Source organism: Pinus tabuliformis, chromosome 1_2, assembly GCF_031772625.1.
Source record: "Pinus tabuliformis cultivar Carrire ecotype Pingquan chromosome 1_2, CPIR1, whole genome shotgun sequence".
Lineage (NCBI taxonomy): Eukaryota > Viridiplantae > Streptophyta > Pinopsida > Pinales > Pinaceae > Pinus > Pinus tabuliformis.
Genome location: NC_142298.1, coordinates 971,776,014 through 971,800,931, shown reverse-complemented (window position 1 = coordinate 971,800,931; position 24,918 = coordinate 971,776,014). Strand labels below are relative to the sequence as shown.

Below are 24,918 nucleotides of genomic sequence, written 5' to 3'. Positions count from 1 at the left end.
ATTTGATGTTATTGGGGTAACCTTAGATAATTTGGGGTAAATGGAGGGAAACATGTAATAAAAGCCAAATTGGGGCAAAATATAGGGAAACTTGTTAGCCCCTGAAATTAAAATTAGGAGGGAGGACTACAAAGAAAATCTATTAAAAGGAAAGAAGAGAATCATTTTAATCATCATGGATTGTGGATCTTTTGATTTTTGAGCTGAGGCTCCTGGAGGGTTTTAAGACCCCTTTCCTTTGATTGGTTTCGGTGGTGGAAGAGGGTGGACCCTAGGCAATCACTTCTTTTGACTCTATTTAGCATAATTCTTGGGGCTACATTCAACTATTTTGTGGCAACAAGAGTTTCTGAGACAATAAGGAAGGCAACAACTTACCTTCAAGAAAATTTATGTGGCAGTGTGGGCTTAGAAGGCAGAGTTTTTTGGCAGCAAGGGACTTTGAGGTCACTCTTCTGGATAGTGAGGGTTCGAGTGTTGATTTTTCATAGGGTCTTTTAAATTGATAATTACTTCTATTGATTCAATTCCTTTGGAACTGGCTTTCAGAATAATCACATCATCAATATTCGTTGGTCGACGTTTTGAACCCTCTAATGTGGTTCATCATCAGGACCAAGATGAAAGAATCAGTCCGTCCATAGGAATAAATAGCAAAGATGCAACCAGTTCCAGAACTAGCTGTTAATAAAATATAATTTTAATTAACAAAAGAACGTTAAGAGGGATTTTAGTTGAATATAAATAATTAAAATTAATAAGGTCAAGGTCAAAGAATATAAGAAAGTTAAGGGGAGAGAATAGGTCAACATTTGATAAAATATAGATTTAATGTTAAATATATAATATAAGTTTAATGGCCAATATATAAGTAAGAGGTGAAATTAAAATTGAGGGAATTTTATAGATAAAAAAGGGAGAATAATTATCATAAAATATTATATTATAATAAATTAAGGAAAGGAATTAACAATTTTTTTTTTTTAATGTTGTTGAAAATATATTAAAATTAAAGAAAGGGACCCTAATTTGACTAAAAGTCAAAGAAAAATAATAAGGTAGAAATATTATAGATAAATAAGGTCAATAGGGAAGAAAATATAAATAAATAAATAACCAAAAATAAATAATTGATTAATTAAATAAATAAATATCAAAAGGACCCTAATTTGACTATAAGAGAAAGAAGAATAATAAGGTAGATTAATAGGATCCTTCATTAACCACTCCTACCTTGGAAGATAACACTAGTACATGTTCAAAACCCCAAATTTGGAAGGGAAACCCACTATGAAGTTCTCCTTTTTGCCCTTGATTAACAGGCTTATTTACTCAATTGCACTATTGAATCATTGTATTGGAAGGTGAGGAGACGCATTGGATCTTATACAGGACTGTAGGCGAGTTTTCATCTAGGACTTGGCCTCCCTATACAGGTTCCAAGCCCTGTAGAGGATCACAATGACATTTGTAGGGTGAGCGTTGAGAGCCATGGGCCTCCATTCATGTAGGGCATTGATTTCCACAACATTGGCTTCTTCATCACCACCATTTGCTTGTTTGTGCCTTAGTTATTCGAGATGATGATGCACTTGGAACACATTGCCCCAACTGGCTACACATTGCACCCGACACTTGGTAGCTGATCCAAGGCCCAAAGGAGGTTATGTCTTTCCCAGTGTTGTGAAAATCGCGATAAATTGAAATTATCGTGATTTTTTCGATATGCCGATTTTATTGCGTTATTATAGGAAATTATCGCCATAATTTTTTTTAGCTGATTTTAATGAAATTATCGCGATAACAATCGAAATTATCGTGGGGGTCTCCGGCAACGAGGTTTTATAATGTTTTTTTTTGGTTTTTTAAGGGATACTAAATGTTTGAAATGCAATTTTTTTTGAAAGAAACAAATAATTTTTGAGTGGGGCAGCTTAATGATCAAGTCTAGGTATCACGATAACAATTGAAATTATCGTGGGGGTCTCCGGCAGCGAGGTTTTATAATGTTTTTTTGGTTTTTTAAGGGATACTAAATGTTTGAAATGCAATTTTTTTTGAAAGAAACAAATAATTTTTGAGTGGGGCAGCTTAATGATCAAGTCTAGGCCCTAGTATTGATATGCTATTCATGGTAATGTTAAATTCTTAAAGTAAAAGTGACATTCTCCTTAATCTTCATTTTCATCATTTTATTTAAATTTTTAACATTACCATGAAATGACTCAGGATGTTTGAGAGTGGTTCCGGCCTCATTGGATTTCATATGGAGAAAGTAGAATTTTAGATTTCATTCAAAATCCAGCAGACTTATCAGTATTTCAGGATTGGGAGATTGTAATGTTTCCAAGTGACATCACCTGCCCAAGCCACCCTTGCCACCAGTAGAGGACGTGGTCTACCTCCTATAGCTCTTACTTCTAGTTCTTCAGCTTCTAGAGCATAGCAGACTCCACTGCCAACTCCACCAGCACCAGCATCTACATCTAGAGGGAAAGGGAAAACTGTGGCATTTTCTCGCAAGAGGGACAGAGGAAATCAATAGGATTAGACTTTAGTTATTTTCTTCATTTTATTGTCTATGACATTATGACATGATGAGATACATTATTATATTTTTTGTTGATAATTTGAGGCTGAGTTGGGACTCAGGAGTCAGGACTTACTATTTAGGACATGATTCAATGTTATGTGTGATTTTAGCACTAGAAATGATATTAAACATCTTATATATTAGTTATTTTATCATATTTACGTGTCAATGTATTTATTTTATGTTGTAGATAGTTTAGATATTAAAAAAATTGAAAAAAATGAATATTTTTGTACCAAACGATTTTTTTCCGATTATTTCCCGATAATTACGATTTTTTTCCGATTTTTTCATCGTGTCCATACTATCCCGATAACTATTAATGCAACATTGGTCTTTCCTAGGGAGACATGGGAGGGCATGTGTCATTTCCTAGCCCTCATTGATGGAGCATTGACTTGGTTTTGAGCTAGTTGGAGACCCATGAGACCCATTTTGGTGCCCCTAACTTGAAATAGGGGTCCCAGAGATGTTTTGCAGCATAAGGAGGGTGTCTCCCTCTTCATCATCATTTTTGAGGCCATCTACCACATTTCTAGCACAAGAGGCCTCAATGTTGCCCCTCTAGGCCTCCACGCATGCATGGCATCAACCTTAGCTGGGCTTAGGAGGGAGATTAATCTAATTTTTAAAAGCTAACATGGTTGGCTTGTAACCATGGGTGGGTTACTTAGCACATTAGACATGTAGAGGGGCTTTGCTTTTGTAATTTTAATTTATAACACTTGTATAAATATATGAGAGCTATTCTCATCTAAACCATCACACTTGGGATTTTCACATAGTATTAGAGAATTGGGACCTGCAATTTGAGGAGAATTTTTGATGTTCTGGGATGCACTTTGATGTTTGTATCTCTATTGCTATCTTTTTGGAGCCTCTAATGTGTTGTTGATGGATGGATATACTCTACATTGTCTTGTAAGTGTTATTTTATGATGAAATTATCTTGCAAATATGTCTAATGCATGGAATTTGTTCTCATGATAAGAATTCACACTTTCTTTTATTGAATATCTTTCAAAATTGTATTCTTGGGAAGCTTTGCATGTGTTAGTCATTGATAATGTGGAAAGAATGTTCCTAGCAGATAATGATTGCATTTAATCCATGAAACTCCATTAACTAATGCTAAAGAGGGCAATTTTTGAAAGGTGTAAATAGGGCTTCCTCTTTTAGCCTCCTTGAAGGTCAATTTAGCCAATTATAAGCATCCATGAATCGATACTCCCAATGGTCTAGGCACTGATAAAGTCCCTTGGTGGTCAAGCTTGGATTTAATCGATAATTTTTCCTTCTTTTCCTTCTCTAAATTGCGTCCCCTCGATGATAAGAAGGCTTCACTAGGGCTTGGTGCAAAATATTTTGGAGGAATTTTCAAATTTCGTTTGGATAGATATTTTCTTTCGTGTCTCCTCTAGGTGTACTCAAGTTTTGGTGGAATTCCCACATTTAATTCTCCATAAATTTGATGTTGTAGCTCTCACATCAAGAGGGAACCCTAGAAGCTAATCTTTCAACTTAGGGATTCTTTGAAGGAAATCTCTTTAGTACTTGGTGAAGAAATCATTCATTTCCTTTTCTCTCTCCTTCCTTGACCTTGGATGCATATATTTATTGTCTCAAATTTCAACTCTAGGTCTCGTGTAGTTTCTTCTCCAAGGGGTTTTTCGTGGAAAATCTTAATATCTTCTCCCAAAGCTTGGACTTTCATTGAACTTTTCCATTGAATGAGCTACCTTCCCTCACTTCAAACCTATCATAGATACATATTTATCACAAGTGAGTAATATCGAGACTCCTCCATCGGTGAAAATTCAAGGAGAATAGGGGACTTAGGCTGTGGTTACACTGGCCTCTGCCCCAAGTGTTGTTGTACCCTTTAGTTTTTGCCTCTTTAGAAGGCCTGCTAGTTTGTGCAACAACATGAGTCACGTGACAGAGGAAGCGACAATGGCAGAGGGAAAAGCCAGGATTGCCACAACATGATCTGTTTCAGTGTCAAAAGGAGCACCCAGTCAAGGTGATCGGAAAGTAGCTGTGGCACAACATGCGTCAGGTATCGACATGTTCTAGTTGGATGTGAATTGAGGAGAACAATTGCAGGGATATACATATTCATATTGGGTAGAGAGTGCTAGAGATAGGAAGAGTGCATTAGGATGATGGTTCAGTTTGGATTTTGCTTGGGCAGGAAGTAGACTTCTGTCGCACTCAGAACTTCAAAGACGTTGTATATTGCAGCTAGTTTGGTGAGTTGTGAAGGAAGTGTAAGCTACTTGCAAGATTGTTTGATCTGGTGTAGGAGAAGAATGTGATGACAAGTCAAAGCACATTGAGTATCACTATATCTGGGATATGGTACAGAAGGAAGCAATGAGGCTCCATTGCATTTTTCTATAGACGATAAGGATGCCGACATTCTCACAAAGCCTCTATCCCAAGGTAAAGGTTGTATACTTCAGGGACAAGCTTAGGTTAGTTGAGAGTACTTCCCTCAATTAGAGGTGTTAAATTTTCATCAATTTGTTCTATGCTGCAACTATCACTTTAGCAAAATCCAATAACATCCAATTTAACAATCTACTTCTTCAATTATCCAATGATAGTAGAGCAATAGTAGAACAATTAGACAAATGGACAATGAAAGACAACCAAGAGACAAGAGACACAAATTTGGTCAATGATCAGGGAGAAACGCCCTAGGGGGGAAATCCTTGCAAATGTTTCGCAGAGAGAGTACATCATGCAAGAGTCAAAGTCAAACTTTGACAAGCCAATATCCAATGTCAATATCCAATATCCAAACAATCAAATCAATATACCAATGTCAAAGATGATGAGGAAGAGTCAAATCTGGTCAACTATCAAATCTACAAAAATAAAAAATAGTTGACTGCCCTAACCAGTCAAGTCAACAACAGTGAAATCAAGGTCAAATCTGCTCCAATTTATTTTGGTCAATGCCCAGTCAATGCAACCTCTTTTTCTCGTCAAGGATCAATGAAAACAACTCCCAAAACTTTGGTCAAACTTGGTCAATGGAGAGAGAAAGTTTGCTGTCATTGTTTGCAATTTTCTGTGGTCAAACCAAAAAGTCAACGTTAGTCAAACTACTCAATTCCTCGATTTGTGTGTCCTTTAATGCGGCCCGCAAAAATATTTTTTTCACCAAAAATTGAAGTCAAATGATATTAGTTTCACCCTCGTAAACGCCCCTGGAACAGATCTCCATTTTTCTTGCAACTCGGCCCAATCAGAAACAACCACCTATCCTTCGCATGAGAGAGAGAAATCCTTCCAATCTGAGTTTGTACGAACCAATAGGAATAGGCGAGAGAAGATGTGATGTGAGGTGATGAAGTGCCAAATGAGGACGAATGCCTCATGTATATATATGAATCAATGAGGGTGAAAAGACATGTCGTTTGGGTTTCATGAGCCTACATGATGTTGAAGTTGACCTTGATAATTTACATATGAGTGGGTTTTAATTCAAAAACACACTTCTCCTTGTCTGATTTGAGTGATCTTTAGGTCGATTTTGGTCGTGTCGAAAAGAGGAATTTAATGCAATAATTATCTCCATTAAATGACTTGTCCAAAGTGGAATTTGACCCTAGTTGCATAATTTAACACTCCCACTCAACTAGGAAGAATTCCACCTCTCAACATTTGTCTGTCGAACATCATGTCAACCTGTCATCATGTACCATCTCTGCTTATCTCATGCTGAATATTCTCGAATCTAAAGAAGAAGAAATGCTGCAGGGGAGCTCCAGCTACCATCCTGTCTCTATCACCATCGCGGAGTCTCAGCTACCACCCTGTCTCTATCATCATTGTGGAGGCTCAGCTACCACTCGGAATTATCATCATCGTCATCGGGGAGCCATGGCTACCACCTGGAACCAAAGACAATGGGCGAGACCAACCTACCCCAAGTGTAGGGATCACACTCTATCACAAAGTCCTTGACAATAGGCGAGATCAACATAAGGATCACATTGTACCCTATTGTCCCTGATCATCCATCTTAAGCCTAAAGAGTAAGATGGTAGAACGCATGCATCCACCGACTTGGGTGAGATCCGCCTATTGCAAGGGGTAGTGATCACACTCTACCCCAAGTCCCTCAACCCATTGGCCAGATGGGAGAGGTTACCCCACAGAGTGGGCAAGACACTAACTGGGGCATACTCTGAGTAGGGCAGATCCTAGGTCTCAACATCCTATCGGTCAGAGGCCTCTCATCCCCAGGAGCCCCATAGCTCCATTCCACACCTTGGGAGCTCAACCAGGGGGAAAGAGCATTGCTTAGTGTTCTTGATTAGCCCAGACCCTTATTCGAAAGGGTCATCTCAACTAGTCCAAGCTATTCTCTAAAGACCAAGAACTTCCTTTTTAGCAAAGCCTTAGTAAGGATTTCAACTATCTGCTCATCTGACGAAATGTGGAAGAGTGTCACGACTCCTCCCTGCACCATGTCTCAGATAAAATGATATATGATCTCTATATGCTTGGACTTGTCGTGGAAAACAAGATTCTATGACAAATGAATCCCACTCTTGTTATTGCAATAGATAACTGTCATGTCCAGAACCTGATCAAATAACTCTCCAAAGAGCTTCCTCAACCAAATTGCTTCGCAACTCGCAAGGCTAGCTGCAATATATTCTGCATCTGCAGTGCTAAGGGCTATGGATTTCCGCGTCCTGCTCATCCACGACATCATGGTAGATTCCAGACTAAAACGACATCGGAAGTACTCTTCCTGTCAACAACACTGCTAGCCCAATCTGCATTTGTATATCCATGTAGTCTAACGTCTTCAACGACATATCTCAATCCAAGGTTAATAGTCCCATGTAGACATCTCAATACATGCTTGGCAGCAACCCAATGCACATGGCGAGGCTCGGTCATAAACTGGCTCAAGGTGTTAATTGCAAAACATATGTTGGGGCTAGTATTCACGAGAAACATCAGAGCACCAACCAATTGTCTATACTCAGAAGGGTTTGCTAGGTCTGGTCCAACAACTTCTCCACACAACTTCTTGAAATTAATCTCCATAGGCGCAGGCAAGGACTTGCACTCAACCATGCCTAATCTCTCTAAAAGTTTCACAACATATTTTCCTTGTGAAAGGAAAATTTCGCCTGGCTTTTGTGATACTTCTAGTCCTAGGAAACAATGCATCAAACTAAGGTCTTTCATCTTGAATTCGGAAACCAATTTCCTCTTACATTCTAGAATGAGAGGGTCTGCACCTGTCATGAATAAGTCATCGACATATAATACCAAAATGAGAGGCATACCTTGGATTGTTTTGAAGTACAAGTTTGGATCAATATTGCTCCTTGTGAATCCTAGCTTTATCAAGTAATACCAAGCCTGGGGGGCTTGCTTCAACCCATAGAGAGCTTTCTTCAATTGACATACATGGGTCTTCTTATCATGAACTTCAAATCTTGGAGGTTGTTCAACGTACACTTCTTCTTGAAGCAAACCATGTAAGAAAGTGGTCTTCACATCCATTTGATGGAGAGTCCATCCTTGACTTGTAGCAAGGGCTACGATTGAACGAATGGTTGTATATCGGGCCACAGGAGCAAATATATCATCGTAATCTTCTCCCTCTTTTTGAGAGAAACCACGGGCTATGAACCTTGCCTTGTATTTTTCAATGCTTCCATCAGCCCCATGCTTGATCTTATAGAGCCATTTGGAGGTTACCACAGCTCTTACCTTTTGTCTAGGCACAATGTCCCATACATCATTTTTCATAATAGACTCATATTCTTCACATTTTAAAGAAAAACATATATATTCATGTGCATCCATATGAATCCAAACCATTTATACACAAATATGTAAAGGTTCTCATTTAAATAGCAAGTAATAGTGCATTTAACCAAAATAACACTTAGTGTAAAACATCGTTGAACCAAAAAACATCAAGAAGCAGGCTCTAAAAGGCCATTTTAGTCCAAAATAACTTGATAGTATGATACTACATTCTACAATAGTGCATTTAATGCCACCATATACATCATGAAGTAAGATATATTCCACAGAGTTCAAATGAAATTTGACAGACCCAAAGCCCTTTACGAGATGAGTGGTATTGTCACCAAGAATAATGTTCAAATTGGTCTCCTTCTCTGCAAAATTAAAGAGAACCTTCTTATATCTAGAGAAGTGATGAGAGGCCCCACTATCAACCAACCAACTATCCCAAGAATCCGAAGGAGATGAACTAGATAATGCAGAAATAAGAATATATTCAGATTGATTAGTAGCATTGCCTTCATACCTGGAGTTCCTTGACCTCTTTGGAGGATGATAACTATCTTAACGATCATCGGGGGAGTCTCTTCTTCTTTCATTTCTTTTTCTATCGTCTCTTCTTTCATATGACCTATTGTTGTTGAAGCCACGATTATTGTTGTAGGACCTTAAATAGTTTCTTCTTGGAGCATCTCTCTTTTCGAGACAATCTCGAGCACAATGACCCTTTTGATGACAATTGTAGCACTCAACATCTATATCTCGCCTTCTTGAATCCCCAGAATCTCGATCAATGTTATTAGAACCGAACTTGTGATGGAACCAAAAAACCTTGTGGATCGGGAACCGGTCGGAGCCGGATCGAAACCGGTAAAAAATTGGAAAAAAACCTAGACCGAAACCGGTAAAAAACTGGAAAAAAACCGGTTTACCAAAAACACATGAAATAGTAATATTTTAAAGAAAAACATATATATTTATGTGCATCCATGTGAATCCAAACCATTTAAACACAAATATGTAAAAGTTCTCATTAACACTTGGTGTAAAACATCATCGAACCAAAAAACATCAAGAAGCAGGCTCTAAAAGGCCTTTATAGTCCAAAATAACATGATAGCATGATACTACTATCTACAATATTGCAACTACAACCTACAAGTGCTAATTGTCAATGTCATCATCAGAATCATCTTGATCATCCTCCTCATTCTCATTTGAAGAATGAGTAGCATCCAAGTTTGGACTCTGCAATCATTGCCTATATTGGGATCTTCATCATCAATAACCCTCTAAGCATTAAAATAAGATAGAAAAAGTGTAGCATGTCCAAGTCAAGATTTTGTTTGAACCGAAACCAGCGAAAAAACGGAAAAAACCGGTTTACCAAAAACACATAAAATATTCATATTTTAAAGAAAAACATATATATTCACGTGCACCCATATGAATCCAAACCATTTATACACAAATATGTAAAAGTTTTCATTGCATTTGACCAAAATAACACTTGGTGTAAAACATCGTCGAACCAAAAAACATCAAGAAGCAGGCTCTAAAAGGCCTTTATAGTCCAAAATAGCATGATAGCATGATACTACTGTCTACAGTACTGCAACTACAGACTACAAGTGCTAATTGTCAATGTTATCATCAAAATCATCATCTTGATCATCCTCATTCTCATTTGAAGAATGAGTAGCATCCAAATCTGGACTCTGCAATCATTGCCTATATTGGGATCTTCATCATCAATATAACCTGCTAAGCATTAAAATAAGATAGAAAAAGCGTAGCATGTCAAGTCAAGTTTTTGTTTGAGTGATGGGTACATTTTTAGTAGAGTCATGGTAGAGGAGCTCAACAACCATTGCCACTAACATTAAAGTACATAGAGAGATTTGTGCTCATTATTAAATACTAGTTTCTTACCCTCATACATGACAAAATCCAATAGAAACGTTACAATCCCTGCAATCCTGATATCCTGAAAAATTGTTAAGTCTGCTGGATTTTGAGTGTGTTAAAATTGGCAACTAGGGCCAATCTCCATGTGGGTCATCTTATTTATGGCCGCTAATATTTTTCCTGGATCCCCCTCCTCGAGAGGTGTAGGATTGATCTAAAGATCATCCGATTCCGATAAGTATTCGTGGAGTTATGAATTTATTTGCATTATAAGACAATTCGTCAATGTCGACTAGCAACCAAATAAACCCCACATGTGCTCAACGTTTTGGTATAAATAGAGGTGGTCTTCAAGTCATTTCAACACACTTAGGATCTCTTCCTCTCTCTACTTGTCTTTGGGTTTTAGTAGGAGAAGAGATCCTAAGGAATAACGTTGCCCTGATCCAGAGGGCAAAAACCCGGAACTATCGAAAAAGTCGGAACTGCCGGAAAAGCCGGAACTGCTGGAAAAGCCGGAAATGCCGGAACTGCTGGAAAAGCCGGAAAAACCGGAACTGTCGGAAAAGACAGAAAAGTCAGAAATGCCGGAAAAGCCGGAAAAGCTGGAAATGCCGGAAAAGTTGGAATTGCCAGAAAAGACAGAACTGCCGAAAAAGCCGGAACTGCTGGAAATGTTGGAAATGCTGGAAAAGCGGGAACTATCAGAAATGCTGGAAAAGCCAGAACTGCCGGAAAAGCCAGAACCGTGAGAAAAGCCGGAACTGCCGGGAACAACCAGAACTGTCGGGAACTGTCGAAACAGCGGGAGCATCTGTCTTTGAAGGAGAGCAACATGCAAGGGACAACTAACTAACATTGGGACAATTGTATGGTAATTAGCAGCGAATACACCAAACATGCAATGTTACAGCTAGCATGCAAGGGACAACTAACATGCAACAACAATCATGCTAGGGACAACAAGCCTGCTAGGGACAACAAGCAAGCAAGGGACAACAAGCAAGCAAGGTGCAGCCAACACATAGGTCAGGATGGCAACATGGTGCAGCAATGGCACATAATGTAGTACAATGATGTGTACAGTCATGATTAATGAAGCGTGATAAGATGCAACATAGTGATGATGGGTGCAACATGGTGCAACGCGGTGAGGTGCAACATGATGACGAAATGCAACACAACGATAGGTGAAGGAGTCACCTTGGAGAATTAGTTGAAGCAGCATGTCTTCAACTGATCTCATGTATCATCTTCTTAGAGATGATCTATGCTCTTATTTAGATAAGTCAAAGTGTTGACTTCTATTATAAACATACTATCTCTCTCTCTCTCTCTCTGCTGAACTATTGAAGAACATATAAGAAGAATTGATCAAGGGTTCCCTACATTGGGGTTTGTCCCTGGCTAGTGCCACATCTTGTGTCCTCTTGTCTTTGCTTGTCTTCTGCGATTTATGTTTATGTTCTATCTGTAGTTTACTTTAATGCTGATGTGATTGCTAATTTGGAAAAGATATGGAGCTAATTGTGAAAATTGAGATAAATTGCTCTAAGCATAGAACATACCTAAAATTAACAGAGTGAAATCCAAAATTCTACTTTCTCCATGAAATCCAACGAGTTTGGACCCACTCTTAAACATCCATAGTCATTTCATGGTAATGTTAAAATTTTAAGTAAAATGATGGAAATGAAAGTTTAAGGAAATGAAAGTGACATTCTCCTTAATCTTTCATTTCCATCCTTTTACTTAAATTTTTAACATTACCATGAAATGCATCGCAATAATAGGACCATAGGCTTGAATATTAGGCTGAGGACCATAGGCTTGAATGTTAGGTTGGCCTAGGGGAGAATTAGAAGTGGGCCAACCAAATGAAAAAATAAAAAAAAGGCAATTTTTTTTCTCTGACCTGGGAAGTTACAAACTACAAAATTAGTGTTGAACCGGCCGGTTTGGTACCGAATTGGCCAATTCCGGTTCAGACTGATTTTGGGCCCAAAACAGCGGGACCAACCAGTTCTAGTGGTTCTGATCCTGTTCTGATAATGTTGATCTCGATTAGATTGAGGAGGTTTTCTTGATTTAGATGACTTTCCATTTCCTTCCTTTTTGTTCATTTTCTTTCCTTGAGCAATGTAGGCAATGGGCTCTCCTTCCTTTGAGCCTTGAATTCCTCTAGATATCTTCCTTGATTCTTCTTGAGTGAGCTTTCCAACAAGCTCATGAAATGACCGGAAGCTATTGTTGTTGCTTATAGTAGTAATGAAGGTTTCCCAAATGGGAGGGAGGCCTTTAAGAGTTACAATCACCAATTCCCTGTCAAATGTGTTTTCCCCAATTCTTTGCAATTGATCTCTAAGACGGGATATCCTCATAATGTATGATTGTACATATTCTCCTTTGTTTATCTGTGTCTTTGAGTTGATCTTTCAAAGAGATGATTTAATTCAAATTGTTGACTTCATATATGCCAACTATTTTATCATACATATCCTTAGACCTTCTAAAATTTATAATATACACAAGTATATTGTCTTGTAAACCATCAACTATAATTTTTTTTGCTTATTAACTCACCTTTCTTATGCTTGTTTTTGACAGCAATGGAAGCATTTTTCGGAGGCTTAGGTACTCTTCCTGGAATGAAGTCCAAAACATCATTGTTGTCAGCTATGATTTCCAACCTGACTTTCCATGCAACAAAGTTAGATGAGTAACCCAACTTCTCATGCTCCTTGAAGAAAGAGGAATACATTTTTACCAAAAGATTTTCCCTTTTTCGATCAGTTGCTAGAAAAATGGATGCTCTTGCCTATGTCTCTTGGGCTTGTCTTCACCGCAGCTCTGATAGCATGTTAAATTTTCCTCAATTTGTTCTATGCTGCAACTATCACTTGAGCAAAATCCAATAGCATCCAACTTAACAATTTACTTCTTCAATTTTCCAATGACAGTAGATCACTAGTAGATAGAACAATTAGAAAAATGCACAATGAAAGACAACCAAGAGACAAGAGACACAAATTCGGTCAATGACCAGGGAAAACCCCCACTGAGGGGAACACCCTTGCAAATGTTCGACAAAGAGAGTACATCATCTGAGAGTCCAAGTCAAACTTTGACAAGCCAATATCCAATGTCCAAACAATCAAATCAATATACCAATGTCAAATTTGGTCAACTATCAAATCTACAAAAAGTCAACAACAGTTGACTGCCCTAACTAGTCAAGTCAACAATAGTCAAATCAAGGTCAAAGATGATCCAATTTAATTCGATCAATGCCCAGTCAATGCAACCTCTTTTGCTGTTCAAGGATCAGTCGAAACAACTCCCAAAACTTTGGTCAAACTTAGTCAATGGAGAGAGAAAGTTTGCTGTCATAGTTTGCAATTTTCTACGGTCAAACCAGAAAGTCAACGTTAGTCAAACTGCTCAGAATTCCTCAATTTGTGTGTCCTTCAATGTGGCCTGCAAAAAGTCAAAATTTTCCACCAAAAACCGAAGTCAAATGATGTTAGTTTTACCCTTGTCAACGCTGGTCACTTCCCTACAACAAACTTGCAATTTTCTTGCAACTCTGCCCAATCAGAAATAGCCACCTGTGCTTCATACGTGAGAGAGAAATCCTTTCAATTTGAGCTGTACGAACCAATAGGAATAAGAGAGAGATGATGTAATGTGAGGTGATGAAGTGCCAAATGAGGATGAATGTCTCTTGTATTTATATGAATCGATGAGGGTGGAAGGACATCATTTGGGCTCCGTGAGCCTACATGATGTTGAAGTCAACCTTGATAATTTACATATGAATGGGTTTTAATTTTTTCATGCATAGAGTTCCCATAGAAAATAATACTTATAGCCAAAAGAACTTAATATTTGATAGAAATAAAATGATCTCTTTCTAAATGAATTAAAAACTAATTTGCTTCCTTTATCTAGTATAGACAACATAGAAGACCTCTATCATAATTTTACTACAACCCTCTCATATTCTATTAACAAGTTCTCAATTGAAGTTTCAAATAATAAAAGAAATAGCAAAACCAATCCATGGTATGACGAAGATTTTAAAAGTGCAAGGAGAGCAATTAAGGAAGCTGTTGATGAATTTCTTAAAATGGACAAGATAAAAATATACAAAGTCCTAACTAAAAGGAAAAAGAGGCAGTACATTCGTCAAAGACAGGAGAATCTCTTACACCTCTCTAAGGTAGCTCCTAAGAAATTTTGGAGGCAGATTTTGACTAGGAAGACTAAAGATAATAATAAAATTGCTCTTCACGATTGGAATTCCTATCTTAAAAAGCTTTATGAATCTCCAAATGTCATGGATAATTTGGAAACCCTACTCACAACGAAAGAAGTTTTCTCTTTAGAAGACATTAAGTTTGGGGTTAATCGCCTCGCTAATGGGAAAGCTAAGGACATTGAAGGTTACCAGGCGGAAATATTAAAAATTGGAGGTCCTGTCCTCATCCCCCACATTCACAAGCTTTTCAATCAAGCAGTCAAGCAAGGGTTCCCTAAACCTTGGACTGAGAGCCTCATTATCCCTATTTTTAAAAGTGGGGATATAAATAACCCCTCTAATTATCGGACAATTATGATCAACCCTCTCTTAGCCAAGTTATATGGTAGTATTTTGGAAAAAAAGTTAAGCATATGGCTTGAAAGTGAAGGTAAGCGAGCTAAAGGCCAAGCAGGTTTCAGAAGGCATCACTCAACAACAGACCACCTCGTTACGCTTAGGATCATTGCGGAGGAATGTCGTAATGATAAATCCAATTTATTTTGTTGCTTTGTGGACTTTAGAAAGGCTTTCGATACGGTTCCTAGATACAACCTTTGGAATAGATTAGAAGAGCTAAAGGTTCCTCTCGAGTTGAGAGCTGCCGCTATAAGGTTATACGAGAATGTAATTGCCAAGCTAAAGAGCAATGAGGGGTGGTCGAAAGATATTAAGTGTAACATCGGAGTTAAACAAGGTTGCCCCCTCTCCCCTACCCTATTTGGCATTTACATCGATAAGCTTGAAGGCTATTTAGAGGAAGCAGGATGTGATGGCACGATCCTAGCTGGGATAGTTGTCATCCATCTGCTGATGATATTGTTCTTTTGGCAAGGTGCCCATCTGATCTTGATAAGCAACTCAGGCTTCTTAAGGATTTCTGCTCTACCATGGGTATGACTGTTAACATTGACAAAACAAAAGTTATGATTATCAAATCCAAGAAGGACACTTACGCTAATTTTATGTATGACAATAATAATTTGGAGGAAGTGTATTCTTACAAGTACCTAGGAATTGATATTCATCACAAGCTTAACTGGAACCATGGCATTGAGAAAAGAATTAATGGGGGTGGAAAGCTTATTTTGGTCTTGAAAATAATTGTAAAACAACAAACCTCGTAATGTGGGATAAAAAGAAGTTCCTCTTTGAAACTTTTGTCACTCTTATTTTCTTATATGGCTGTGAGGTTTGGGGTTGCAGCATCTCCAAAGAATCATGGAGAAAGATTGAGCAAATCCAGAAGCGTTTTATAACTTATAACCTGAAAATTAAAAGTAATACACCCTATCCTATTCTCCTTATAGAAGTAGGTCTTTCCCCTATTGAGAGCCTAACTATGATTAGGTTTTTGCTGTACAAGCACAAACTCAATAACGTAGACGATCATAGACTTCCTAAGCTAGCTTTAAATTCCAGCCAAAACCACCTAAGGCTCAATCGGGGGTGGCATAAAGACACAAGGGCTTGGTTAAACTATTGGGAGATCAACGAGAATGATGCATTACAAAACATAAATAACATTAAAGATATTGTTACTTCTAAGTTCAAAGAAAAAATGTGGTGTGAGAAAGATTTAGCGGCTAAACGAAAATTAAGTTATTATAAGAAGGTCATCAACCCCACCCTAGAAGATCAAAAGTATCTCTCTATTTTAACTAGCTTAAAGAAGAAAATTAATATAGCAAAGATTAGAATGAATTCTCATGAGGTCCATAGTGAAACAGGTCGTTGGGAAGTTCCTAAAACGCCATGGATGGAAAGGATCTGCCATATATGTGAGAATAGGAACATCGAGGATGAAAACTACTTCCTCTTAGAGTGCCCCGCGTACAACCACATTAAATCTCAGTTTCACAATCTTTGTTACAATACTAACCTTCCTAGCCTTTTACAATGTCAAAATTATAGTGAGCTTGGGAGGCTTCTCTCCAAGATTTTTGAGCATAGGAATAAAATCTTAAATCAAAATAAATAATTTGTTTCTTTAGGTCCGATAGACCAATGTTTGGTCTCAGCGGACGTTAACCATCATCATCATCATCAATTCAAAAATACACTTCTCGTTGTCCGATTTGAGTGATCTTTAGGTCGATTTTGGTCCTCTCAAAAAGAGAAATTTTATGCAATAATTATCTCCATCAAATGAGCTTTCCAAAGTGGAATTTGACCTTAGTTGCATAATTTAACAAGAGGGAGTGTTGATGTTGTAGCATCAAGGGGCAAACATTCTCCCTAGGTTAGGATATTGACAGGTCATGGTATTGACCAGGGGCCATGTAATGTAGCTAGGGAGAGTGGCCCATAGAGTATCAAGGCCCAAAGTGCTCCCTAGGAGTGTTGACTGAGTGCCTTTAGCATTGGCCAAGTGATTTGCCATTCAATAGCATGTGACATGTGGGAATGGTAAATGGTCCCAGTATTTCACCATGTGTCAGGGGGTGCTTGATTCCAAGTGACGACTTGGTGGATTAGTGAAATAAGGACTAGTCTTGACCCCAAAAGGCCGAAAGGTATTTGACTAGCGAGACCTTAGAAGGCCTTTGGGTAGTGGGTGACTAGATCCATTTGGAAAGGGGATATTTCTAGTGGGTGACTAGATTCCTTTGCATGATGCTGATGTAGGATGTTTTCCGCGTGGTTTTGGTATAGAACATGAGGTGGATGGATTCATCAACATAGCTAACTCATTCAACCTTTTCTTGGGATAGAGAAAGTTTTCAATGAGAAGTCATCTAATGAAGTCAAAGAGAATACCTCCCTAGCTAAGGAGTGTTGAATTTTTGGGGTAGCCGCGGTCAGTATTCCCAACTACTCCAAGATAGTAATGAAAGAAATTTAAAATGGAGGGAAATTCAAATTTAAGATTTAAATTAAATTAATTTGTTTAAGGTTGGCTCCAAGAAGTTCAAGTTGGCTAGCCCCAAAAGACACACCTATTCGGGCTCATTAGATCACTATATAAAGGCAATTCGTTCCCTTCCTCTTAGCACCAATTCAAATCACTGATATTCGTCTTCTGTTCACAGGTGGGAGTTTAGAACCTAGAAGGATGATTACTGAGGCAACATACCAAAATTTCTGATGAAAGTGCAGGAAGCTGAAATTTTAGGAGGCCGAATTTATCTTTGGATGACTAGGTTTGACATGGGTATGCTTGTGGTCAGTTTGACTTGCTTTTCGACTGGAAGATAAGATTGTATCTCTTGTTGAATTGGACAAATTTCTCTAGGAAAAGGTTGCTGGCTTTTTCCTTGGTTAGGGTTTTCCCATGATAAATATTTGTGTATCTTGTGTTTGGCTGTCTCTTCTTGATCCTACTGTCATTATTATTTTATAGTTGAGATTTTCTGTGTATAATTGCTTAATGATGAATGTGACACAAGATAAATTGATGAAGAAATCATTTGAAGTAATTATCAGTCTAGAAAATCATGAAAATTCCACAGTATAAGGAATCCCCCCCTTAGGTTAGGAGGCCATTTCCTAAATCTAGATATGAGAGACAAAGCCGCCGAGGTTATAGTGGGTAGCTTTCCTAATAGTGTCTTTTGATTTTCCCCTTAAGTGAGGATATGACTTTTCCTCTAGGGGGAATCCAAGAAATAACTTGACGCTTAAAGTCTAGGTCCTAGGATTGCCTTTTATTATCAACACTTCATTTAGTTGAAGGATGATGTTTTTGTTCATATGGAATATAATCAACACCATTGGTTTCATGCCCTCAGGATTGTGCTCGTTTGGTCACATATTCTATTGGTCAAGACATACTACCACATCATAAGGTTTAAGAGGATCTGCAAGTTATGCCATCTCCCGGAGATTGAGTTTGAGGAACACTTTGCCTTTAGGCATCCTAGAGACTCTAAGACCAATGGGAGGTTTCACTAGTTGTACATACTTGTGCTAATAAATCTTTTATTGTTGTTGTCTGAATCTTTGATTCTGTTGCTAGTTATGTATTTACTATATGTTTTGTTATGAATATCATTATGTAAAAGTAATAAATATAGATAATAAATAATAAACATAATAATATGTAATAATTAGTTAAACAAAGAGGCATGTCTAAGGAGACATGACCGTTCACAATGGGACACCCGCTTGGTATATAAGCAAGCCCCTCACTTTCAATTGTATCATCATTCTTATTTATACATTTTAATATATATTATTGTATCCTTTAATGGAGATCTACATATTCCAAGTTTTCTGGAGTATTTAACTTGAAGAACGAACTTTGTTCGCTTCTTTTGGTATTAGAGCAGTTCGATCCTCTGGCCGCTCCATCGCTGCACAGAGCCACGCTCTCCGATCCAGGCCCTTGGTCATCCAGGTTTTGTCAACTTTGTTGTCGTCGAGATTGAAGCGTTTCGCTACACTTTTGGGAGTTTCTCCCTCGCTAATTTGTCAGAGGCCTTTGGCCATTAAACAAAAAAAATAAAGAATAAAAGAGGATAGTCAAAGAAAAAAAAGAGAGGAGAAAAAAAGAAAGTACATATAAAGATAAAAAAAAAATTAAAAGAAAATCATATAAAAATATACTATTAAAAAAAGATATATATAATCCGGTGTAAATTTTGGAGGAGAACATTCATATATATAAAAAGGTTCTACATTTTTGATAAAAAGTGCATGATAAAGTTAAAAGGGAATCTTTTCAAATATCTTTAAAACTATACGTAAGAGAAGGGAGAGTAGATAATATTATCTTGATTCTTCATTAAGTGGTTTACAAGCTCGTGGTTTTAGCAACTCATGGTAATTGCCCATGGTATTTTCAAGGTAAAAGAAAAACAAAGGGAATACAAAATCTCTTTATGTGAATGGTAAGTTTTTAAGTGGAGAAAATTAACCGAGTCAAAAGCACACAAGTGGACATATATTTTATATTATACCCCAAAGAGGTGAATAGCCACATTTCACTGGGGTTGTAACTTTTCAAAAAGAAAAACAGATTATAAATAAAAGATATATAAAGAGAAGTATTATATTATAAAGGGGTATTTTAAAGAAAAGTTCAAGGCATAAAATTATTGAAAATATATATAAGTACAAAGTGGGCATTATTATAAAAGTTTACTTGAAAGATCCATATATTAAAGTTTATAAAGGATTAAATCTAGAACTTTAAAGAGACATAAGGATAGCAAGTTATACCAAAGGAAGAGTACTTTTTAGAAACAATATAATAAATTTAAGGTGCAGTTTATTTAAATAGTGGAGCTATATTAACTTTTTTTAAAGTGGGAAAAATATGTATAATTGAGGAAAATAAAAGTTAAAGGGGTTACTTTTAAAAACACTAGGCTCATCCAAAGAAGAAAAGATGAGTCTAATTCAGAAACAAAGGAAGACATATTTTCTTATAAAGGTATTCCAGTTGTAGATTTTAGATTATTTACATTAAAGGGGTGTATCCAAGGGAAATAAATTATTATCGCTATAAATACAAACGCCGAGAATAATTACATCAATATTAATTTGGCAAATCAACTATTAAATCTAGAGCCAAATATAGCTGAATGAGAAAGTCTTTTTGGAGGAAAAGAATATGAAATTAGTGATTTACAAGTGATAATTGATCATTATGAGTACATATCTCAATTTCGTGTCGTAACTATGCTTGAAAAAAATGTTGACATAATTCTTGGTCGAACTTGGTTCAATGAATTAGGTGTGTTCATTCTAAACATAGAAAACAAATTCTTGATGTTCCCTTACAAGAAGAAGATGGTCACGTTCCAAGACATGACAACGAAATCAAAATTGATAATGCCTTCAACAAAACATCTTAAGGATATTTTGAAACTAATGTTTCAAGAGAATCTAGAAACAGTATCAAAGAAGCAAAAACAGCTTGAAGAAGTCATATCCAACAAAAATAAGGAAAATTCATGTTTGAAGGAGCATAATCAAAAGCTACTTACACAAGTAAGAAAATGTAAAGTTAAGAAACACCAGTTAGAACAAGAAAATGAAATTTCTGAAAAGAAACTCAATGAAAGTCTATCAGGGAAAGAAGAGGAAAGTTTATGCTTAAAGAACTTTAACCAAAGGTTATTAGAACAAATCAAGTGTTTAAAAGTTGAGAAGCTTGAATACCAAAATAAAGTTGACTCAGAAAATGAGGAACTTTTATGTCTCAGAAACCATAATCAAAGTCTACTCACTCAAATTAAGAAACTTAAGGATGATAGGAAATCATTGGAAAACAAGTTAGAAGAACTTATCACGAAAGAAGTGTCGAAGTCATCAGTCCAAGTTGAAGATAAAGGATAAATACCGATCCATTTAATATCATGACTCAAGAGGATGAGAAACCAAAAGAAGTTAAAACATATTCAGAAGTTGCAGTTCAAATGATGAACATTCCAAATGATGATGCCAACTCAACAACAACAACACCTAAAGGAAATCAGGGAACTGACACTAACATGATAAGGGAAAGTCCAACCAGAAGAACTCCTTATCGTCATCCGAATTACAAGAATAGACATCTCAATCAATCTACGAATCCGTATCACTCAGAACATAAACAACAAACTTATGTTTCGAAGAACACTAAAGTGCGCACAACTCAGTCCAGTGATAACATATCATCACAAGTTTCCCGTAATCAAAAGATTTCACAAAAGATTAATTTAGGATGGTCAGATCCTTCCTCTGTGTGACAATTTTATATATCACTCCAAGGATCATATCAACTTGTATCGACAAAGATGGCTGTCCTGAGACGAGAAGACGTTCGTAGCAGGAAAAAGAGGTCAAGTCCTTTCATCAACAAGCTTTGAGGACAAAGCTTTTTGAAGAGGAAGGCAATGTTATGAATATAATTATGTAAAAGTAATAAATATAGATAATAAATAATAAACATAATAATATGTAAATAAGTAATAATTAGTTAAACAAAGAGGCATGTCTAAGGAGACATGATCGTTCATAAATGGACACCTTCTTGGTATATAAGCAAGCCCCTCACTCTCAATTGTATCATCATTCTTATTCATACATTTTAATATATATTATTGTATCCTTCAATGGAGATCTACATATTCCAAGTCTTTTGGAATATTTAATTTGAAAAACGAACTTTGTTCGCTTCATGTTTTATGTGTAGAAAGTAATTGTGCATGGGTATCTTTGCTAGCTGTTTTAATGTCCTATTAAAGCAAGCAATACATGTATGTCATTTCTATGATCAAATAATTTTTTTCACGTGCAACCTTGACTTGCCTCTAGATTACCTTCCATTTCTATATTTTTTATGTGTGGCCATAGAGTGATATATTAGAACATAAAGACATTATATAGCTTATTTTCAATACAAGCAGTAAAGTACGACTATACATAAAATGATCCATAATCAATCAATTTTGTCTATAGTATGATAATTATTATTTTTTATAAGCATTTTAAAGGCTTTATTTCCATCTAAAGTCATTTATGGGTAACTGCAACAATTACCATGCCATCCTTTTCAATTATGCATACATATTGTTTGGGAGTTACCTAAGTTTCATAGTGGTTTGTGGATATGGGGACATTGGGATAGGTTTCTTGGGGACAACAGTCTATTGGAGGTATATACTGTACCCTCGTTGAATACAGGGAAATACAGAAAATACCAAAATTATTACTTTAGAATCTTGTTTAATTCCCTCAAAATATAATGCCATATACAAATATACAATTCGAAATTGAAATACTTGAATCCAAACATTTATACATAAGACATTCATATATCCCTAGTCTGGTTTTGGGGTTTTTTGCAAACATCTTGGCATGTATATAAAACTGAAAACATGAATAGTGACACACAAATTTTGAAAGGTATACCTGGGCAATCATCAATGAAAGAAGAGGAGGTAAGACGATGTACTGATAGGAGAGTAATGAAGATGATAATATAAATAGCGATCAGGTTTATGACATAGTAACCCCATCAAAAAGATTTTCCCCCAAAGCTTTGTAGTTTGGCTTCTTTTTGAGTCATCTTCTTCCACTAGACGAGGTACTCAGTGATGGGTTTGTTCCTGAGATGACATCACAGTTGTCAAGAATTGCTTCATGTTGTAGAATCATCTTGCCATTGTTTTGTGATTCTGAAAGTGCAATCTGCATTGTGGTGTTCTGATTCACCGATTGCTTCTTCTAGTTTTGAGCCGTTTGAAGATTTTCTTTAAATACTTTTACTGTTTCTTGAGTCTCCCAAAGATGAGAATCTATTGCTTGGACATCTGAGTGCACTTGTAACTAGGATGGAATGTTGGGAGGGGTGCTGCATTGTATAAGCTGAATGGCATAATCACGGTATTATGTCCTGGGCACTCCCATTGGAATCTATTGAAAGGCTTGGTCATCTTTATCCATGATAGGTTGTATGTATGAAATAACTCTTTCTGCTTCCTGTCGAGCTTCCATAGAATAAACCTTGGCAATGAGTACATTAACGCCTTTCTTGAGAAACTTCTGCATTCTATACCAGAGGATCATTGTAAGTGCTCATATAATAAAACTTTACATATTTATAACAAAATTTGTGGCTCACTGCCTGCTCCTCTCATGTTTCTGGAGTTAACAAAATTGATTAAGGCCCAAGAATCAATTGGTTTTGCCAGTGCCTATTTTTAATGAAATTTTTGGTATAAAATAGATTGAAATTGATACCTATGATTTGTTTTGGAATGGGCAACATTGCTAATAACAGTCTACTTTTCAAATATTCCTTTTGGTTTGGTCATCTAGCTGTTCAAGCGAAGTTCTTTTCTTTTCATTAATATGGAGATTGTAGCTAAAATTAAATAAAGTCTGTTGTGAGTTCTTATTGATAAAAGGAAGCAAGTTTTTATATACTGATTTGTGTATCTTTTCTAATAACAGCCAACTTTTGAAGATGTCTTTCCCATTGAGGCGGCAAGTGTAGAGGAATATCTTCAGCAGGTAAATATCATGGTTTCCATAAAATATGTAACATAGATGAGGGGGAATTTAATTTCAATGGATCAGATAATAGCTAAAGTTAATTGTGTTTTGATCTTATTTCTTAATTTGTTTTTTTTCCTCAGAAAGAAATCGTAATTTCATTACATCTTTGAAAAATTTATAAAATTACATTCTTCACATGCTTTCTCAAGCATTTCTGCTAAGTTGCTAACTGCCCTCACTTGAGGCATTCCAAAGCATTTTCTTAATTTGTTACGTTTGAGTGTTGACTTAAGTTCTCTCTAGGTTGTTCTGCTGTAATTATGATGCAATGTGAGTTGGGCATCTATCTACCAGGGAGCTTTAGTCTATGCTCCCCTGAAAGCATGATTCTTATTATCTCTTATTTCTTGTTGTTTGTTGTATTGTCTTACAAAATGGTATATGAATGAGGTTCCAGTGCAAAGTAAAGCATCCTGTTTTATGTTTACTATGTCCATAAAATAGATTGTTATCCTGTACTCATATCTGAAGAATTGGGCATGGACCTATCTGACAACTTTTAAGAAATCATAAGGAAAGCGATCCAAATTGAAATTAGAGTTGGAGCTTGTGATGCCCATTATAATAGGGTTATAGACATGTTCTCCATTGTCTGTTTAGAACCATGTCGCAGGAAATGCTGGGCAGGAGGCCGTTTCGGGCAAAAAAATGAAACAGAAACTCGGAAACTCCTGGAAACGCGTTTCATGCCGTACTGGCACATTTCACGAGGCTGAAACGTGGTCCAGGACGGCCTGAAACACATTTCAACGTTGTATGGCCACGTTTCTGGGAAAAAATGTTTTTTTGCATTTTCTTTTTCCTTTTATTTATTTATTTGCGATTAAAATATTTTGTGGATGTTTCTAGATGGCTCTTGCAAGTTATAAAAAGAGTCTCGCCTCATTCCCTCATGATACATTGAGCAAGTCGTTTCATTTGGAAAGTGTCGATTTTAGCAAGGAGAAAAGAGGAAGAGAACAGTGGATTCAGCTAGGGTGTTTTCACTGTTGAGCATGCTTTTGCTTGTATTTTTGACGAGGATTATGATGATGAGGATGAAGATTGAAGACTATTAGTCTTTAGTCTTTATAGTACTTGCAACCTCATAGTCTTTAATATTTATAAGTTTATTGTACTCGCAGCCTCATATATATATTAAGGGCTAATTTTGGATATATAATTATAATAAACCTCACTTATCAAGGCTGTTTTTGGATATTGTTGCTTTCATTATGTGATCATTCATGAGTAAATGTGAACGTAAATTTAGAGACTTATAGTTTATGCATTGACATTGGACAATTTAATCATAATGTAATAATGTATTATGTATGCTTTATGATTGCACATA

At 36.6% G+C, this 24,918-nt stretch overlaps 1 protein-coding gene across 1 annotated transcript in view; it reads left to right on the top strand.

Moving 5' to 3' along the window:
* LOC149209230 (nuclear pore complex protein NUP93A-like) overlaps nt 1-24,918 on the top strand; it is a 313,625-nt gene that overhangs the window by 17,765 nt on the left and 270,942 nt on the right. The window contains exon 4 of the mRNA XM_089396318.1: nt 23,481-23,540. Coding sequence (XP_089252444.1) covers nt 23,481-23,540 — 60 coding nt within the window. The remainder of the gene's footprint in view (nt 1-23,480; nt 23,541-24,918) is intronic.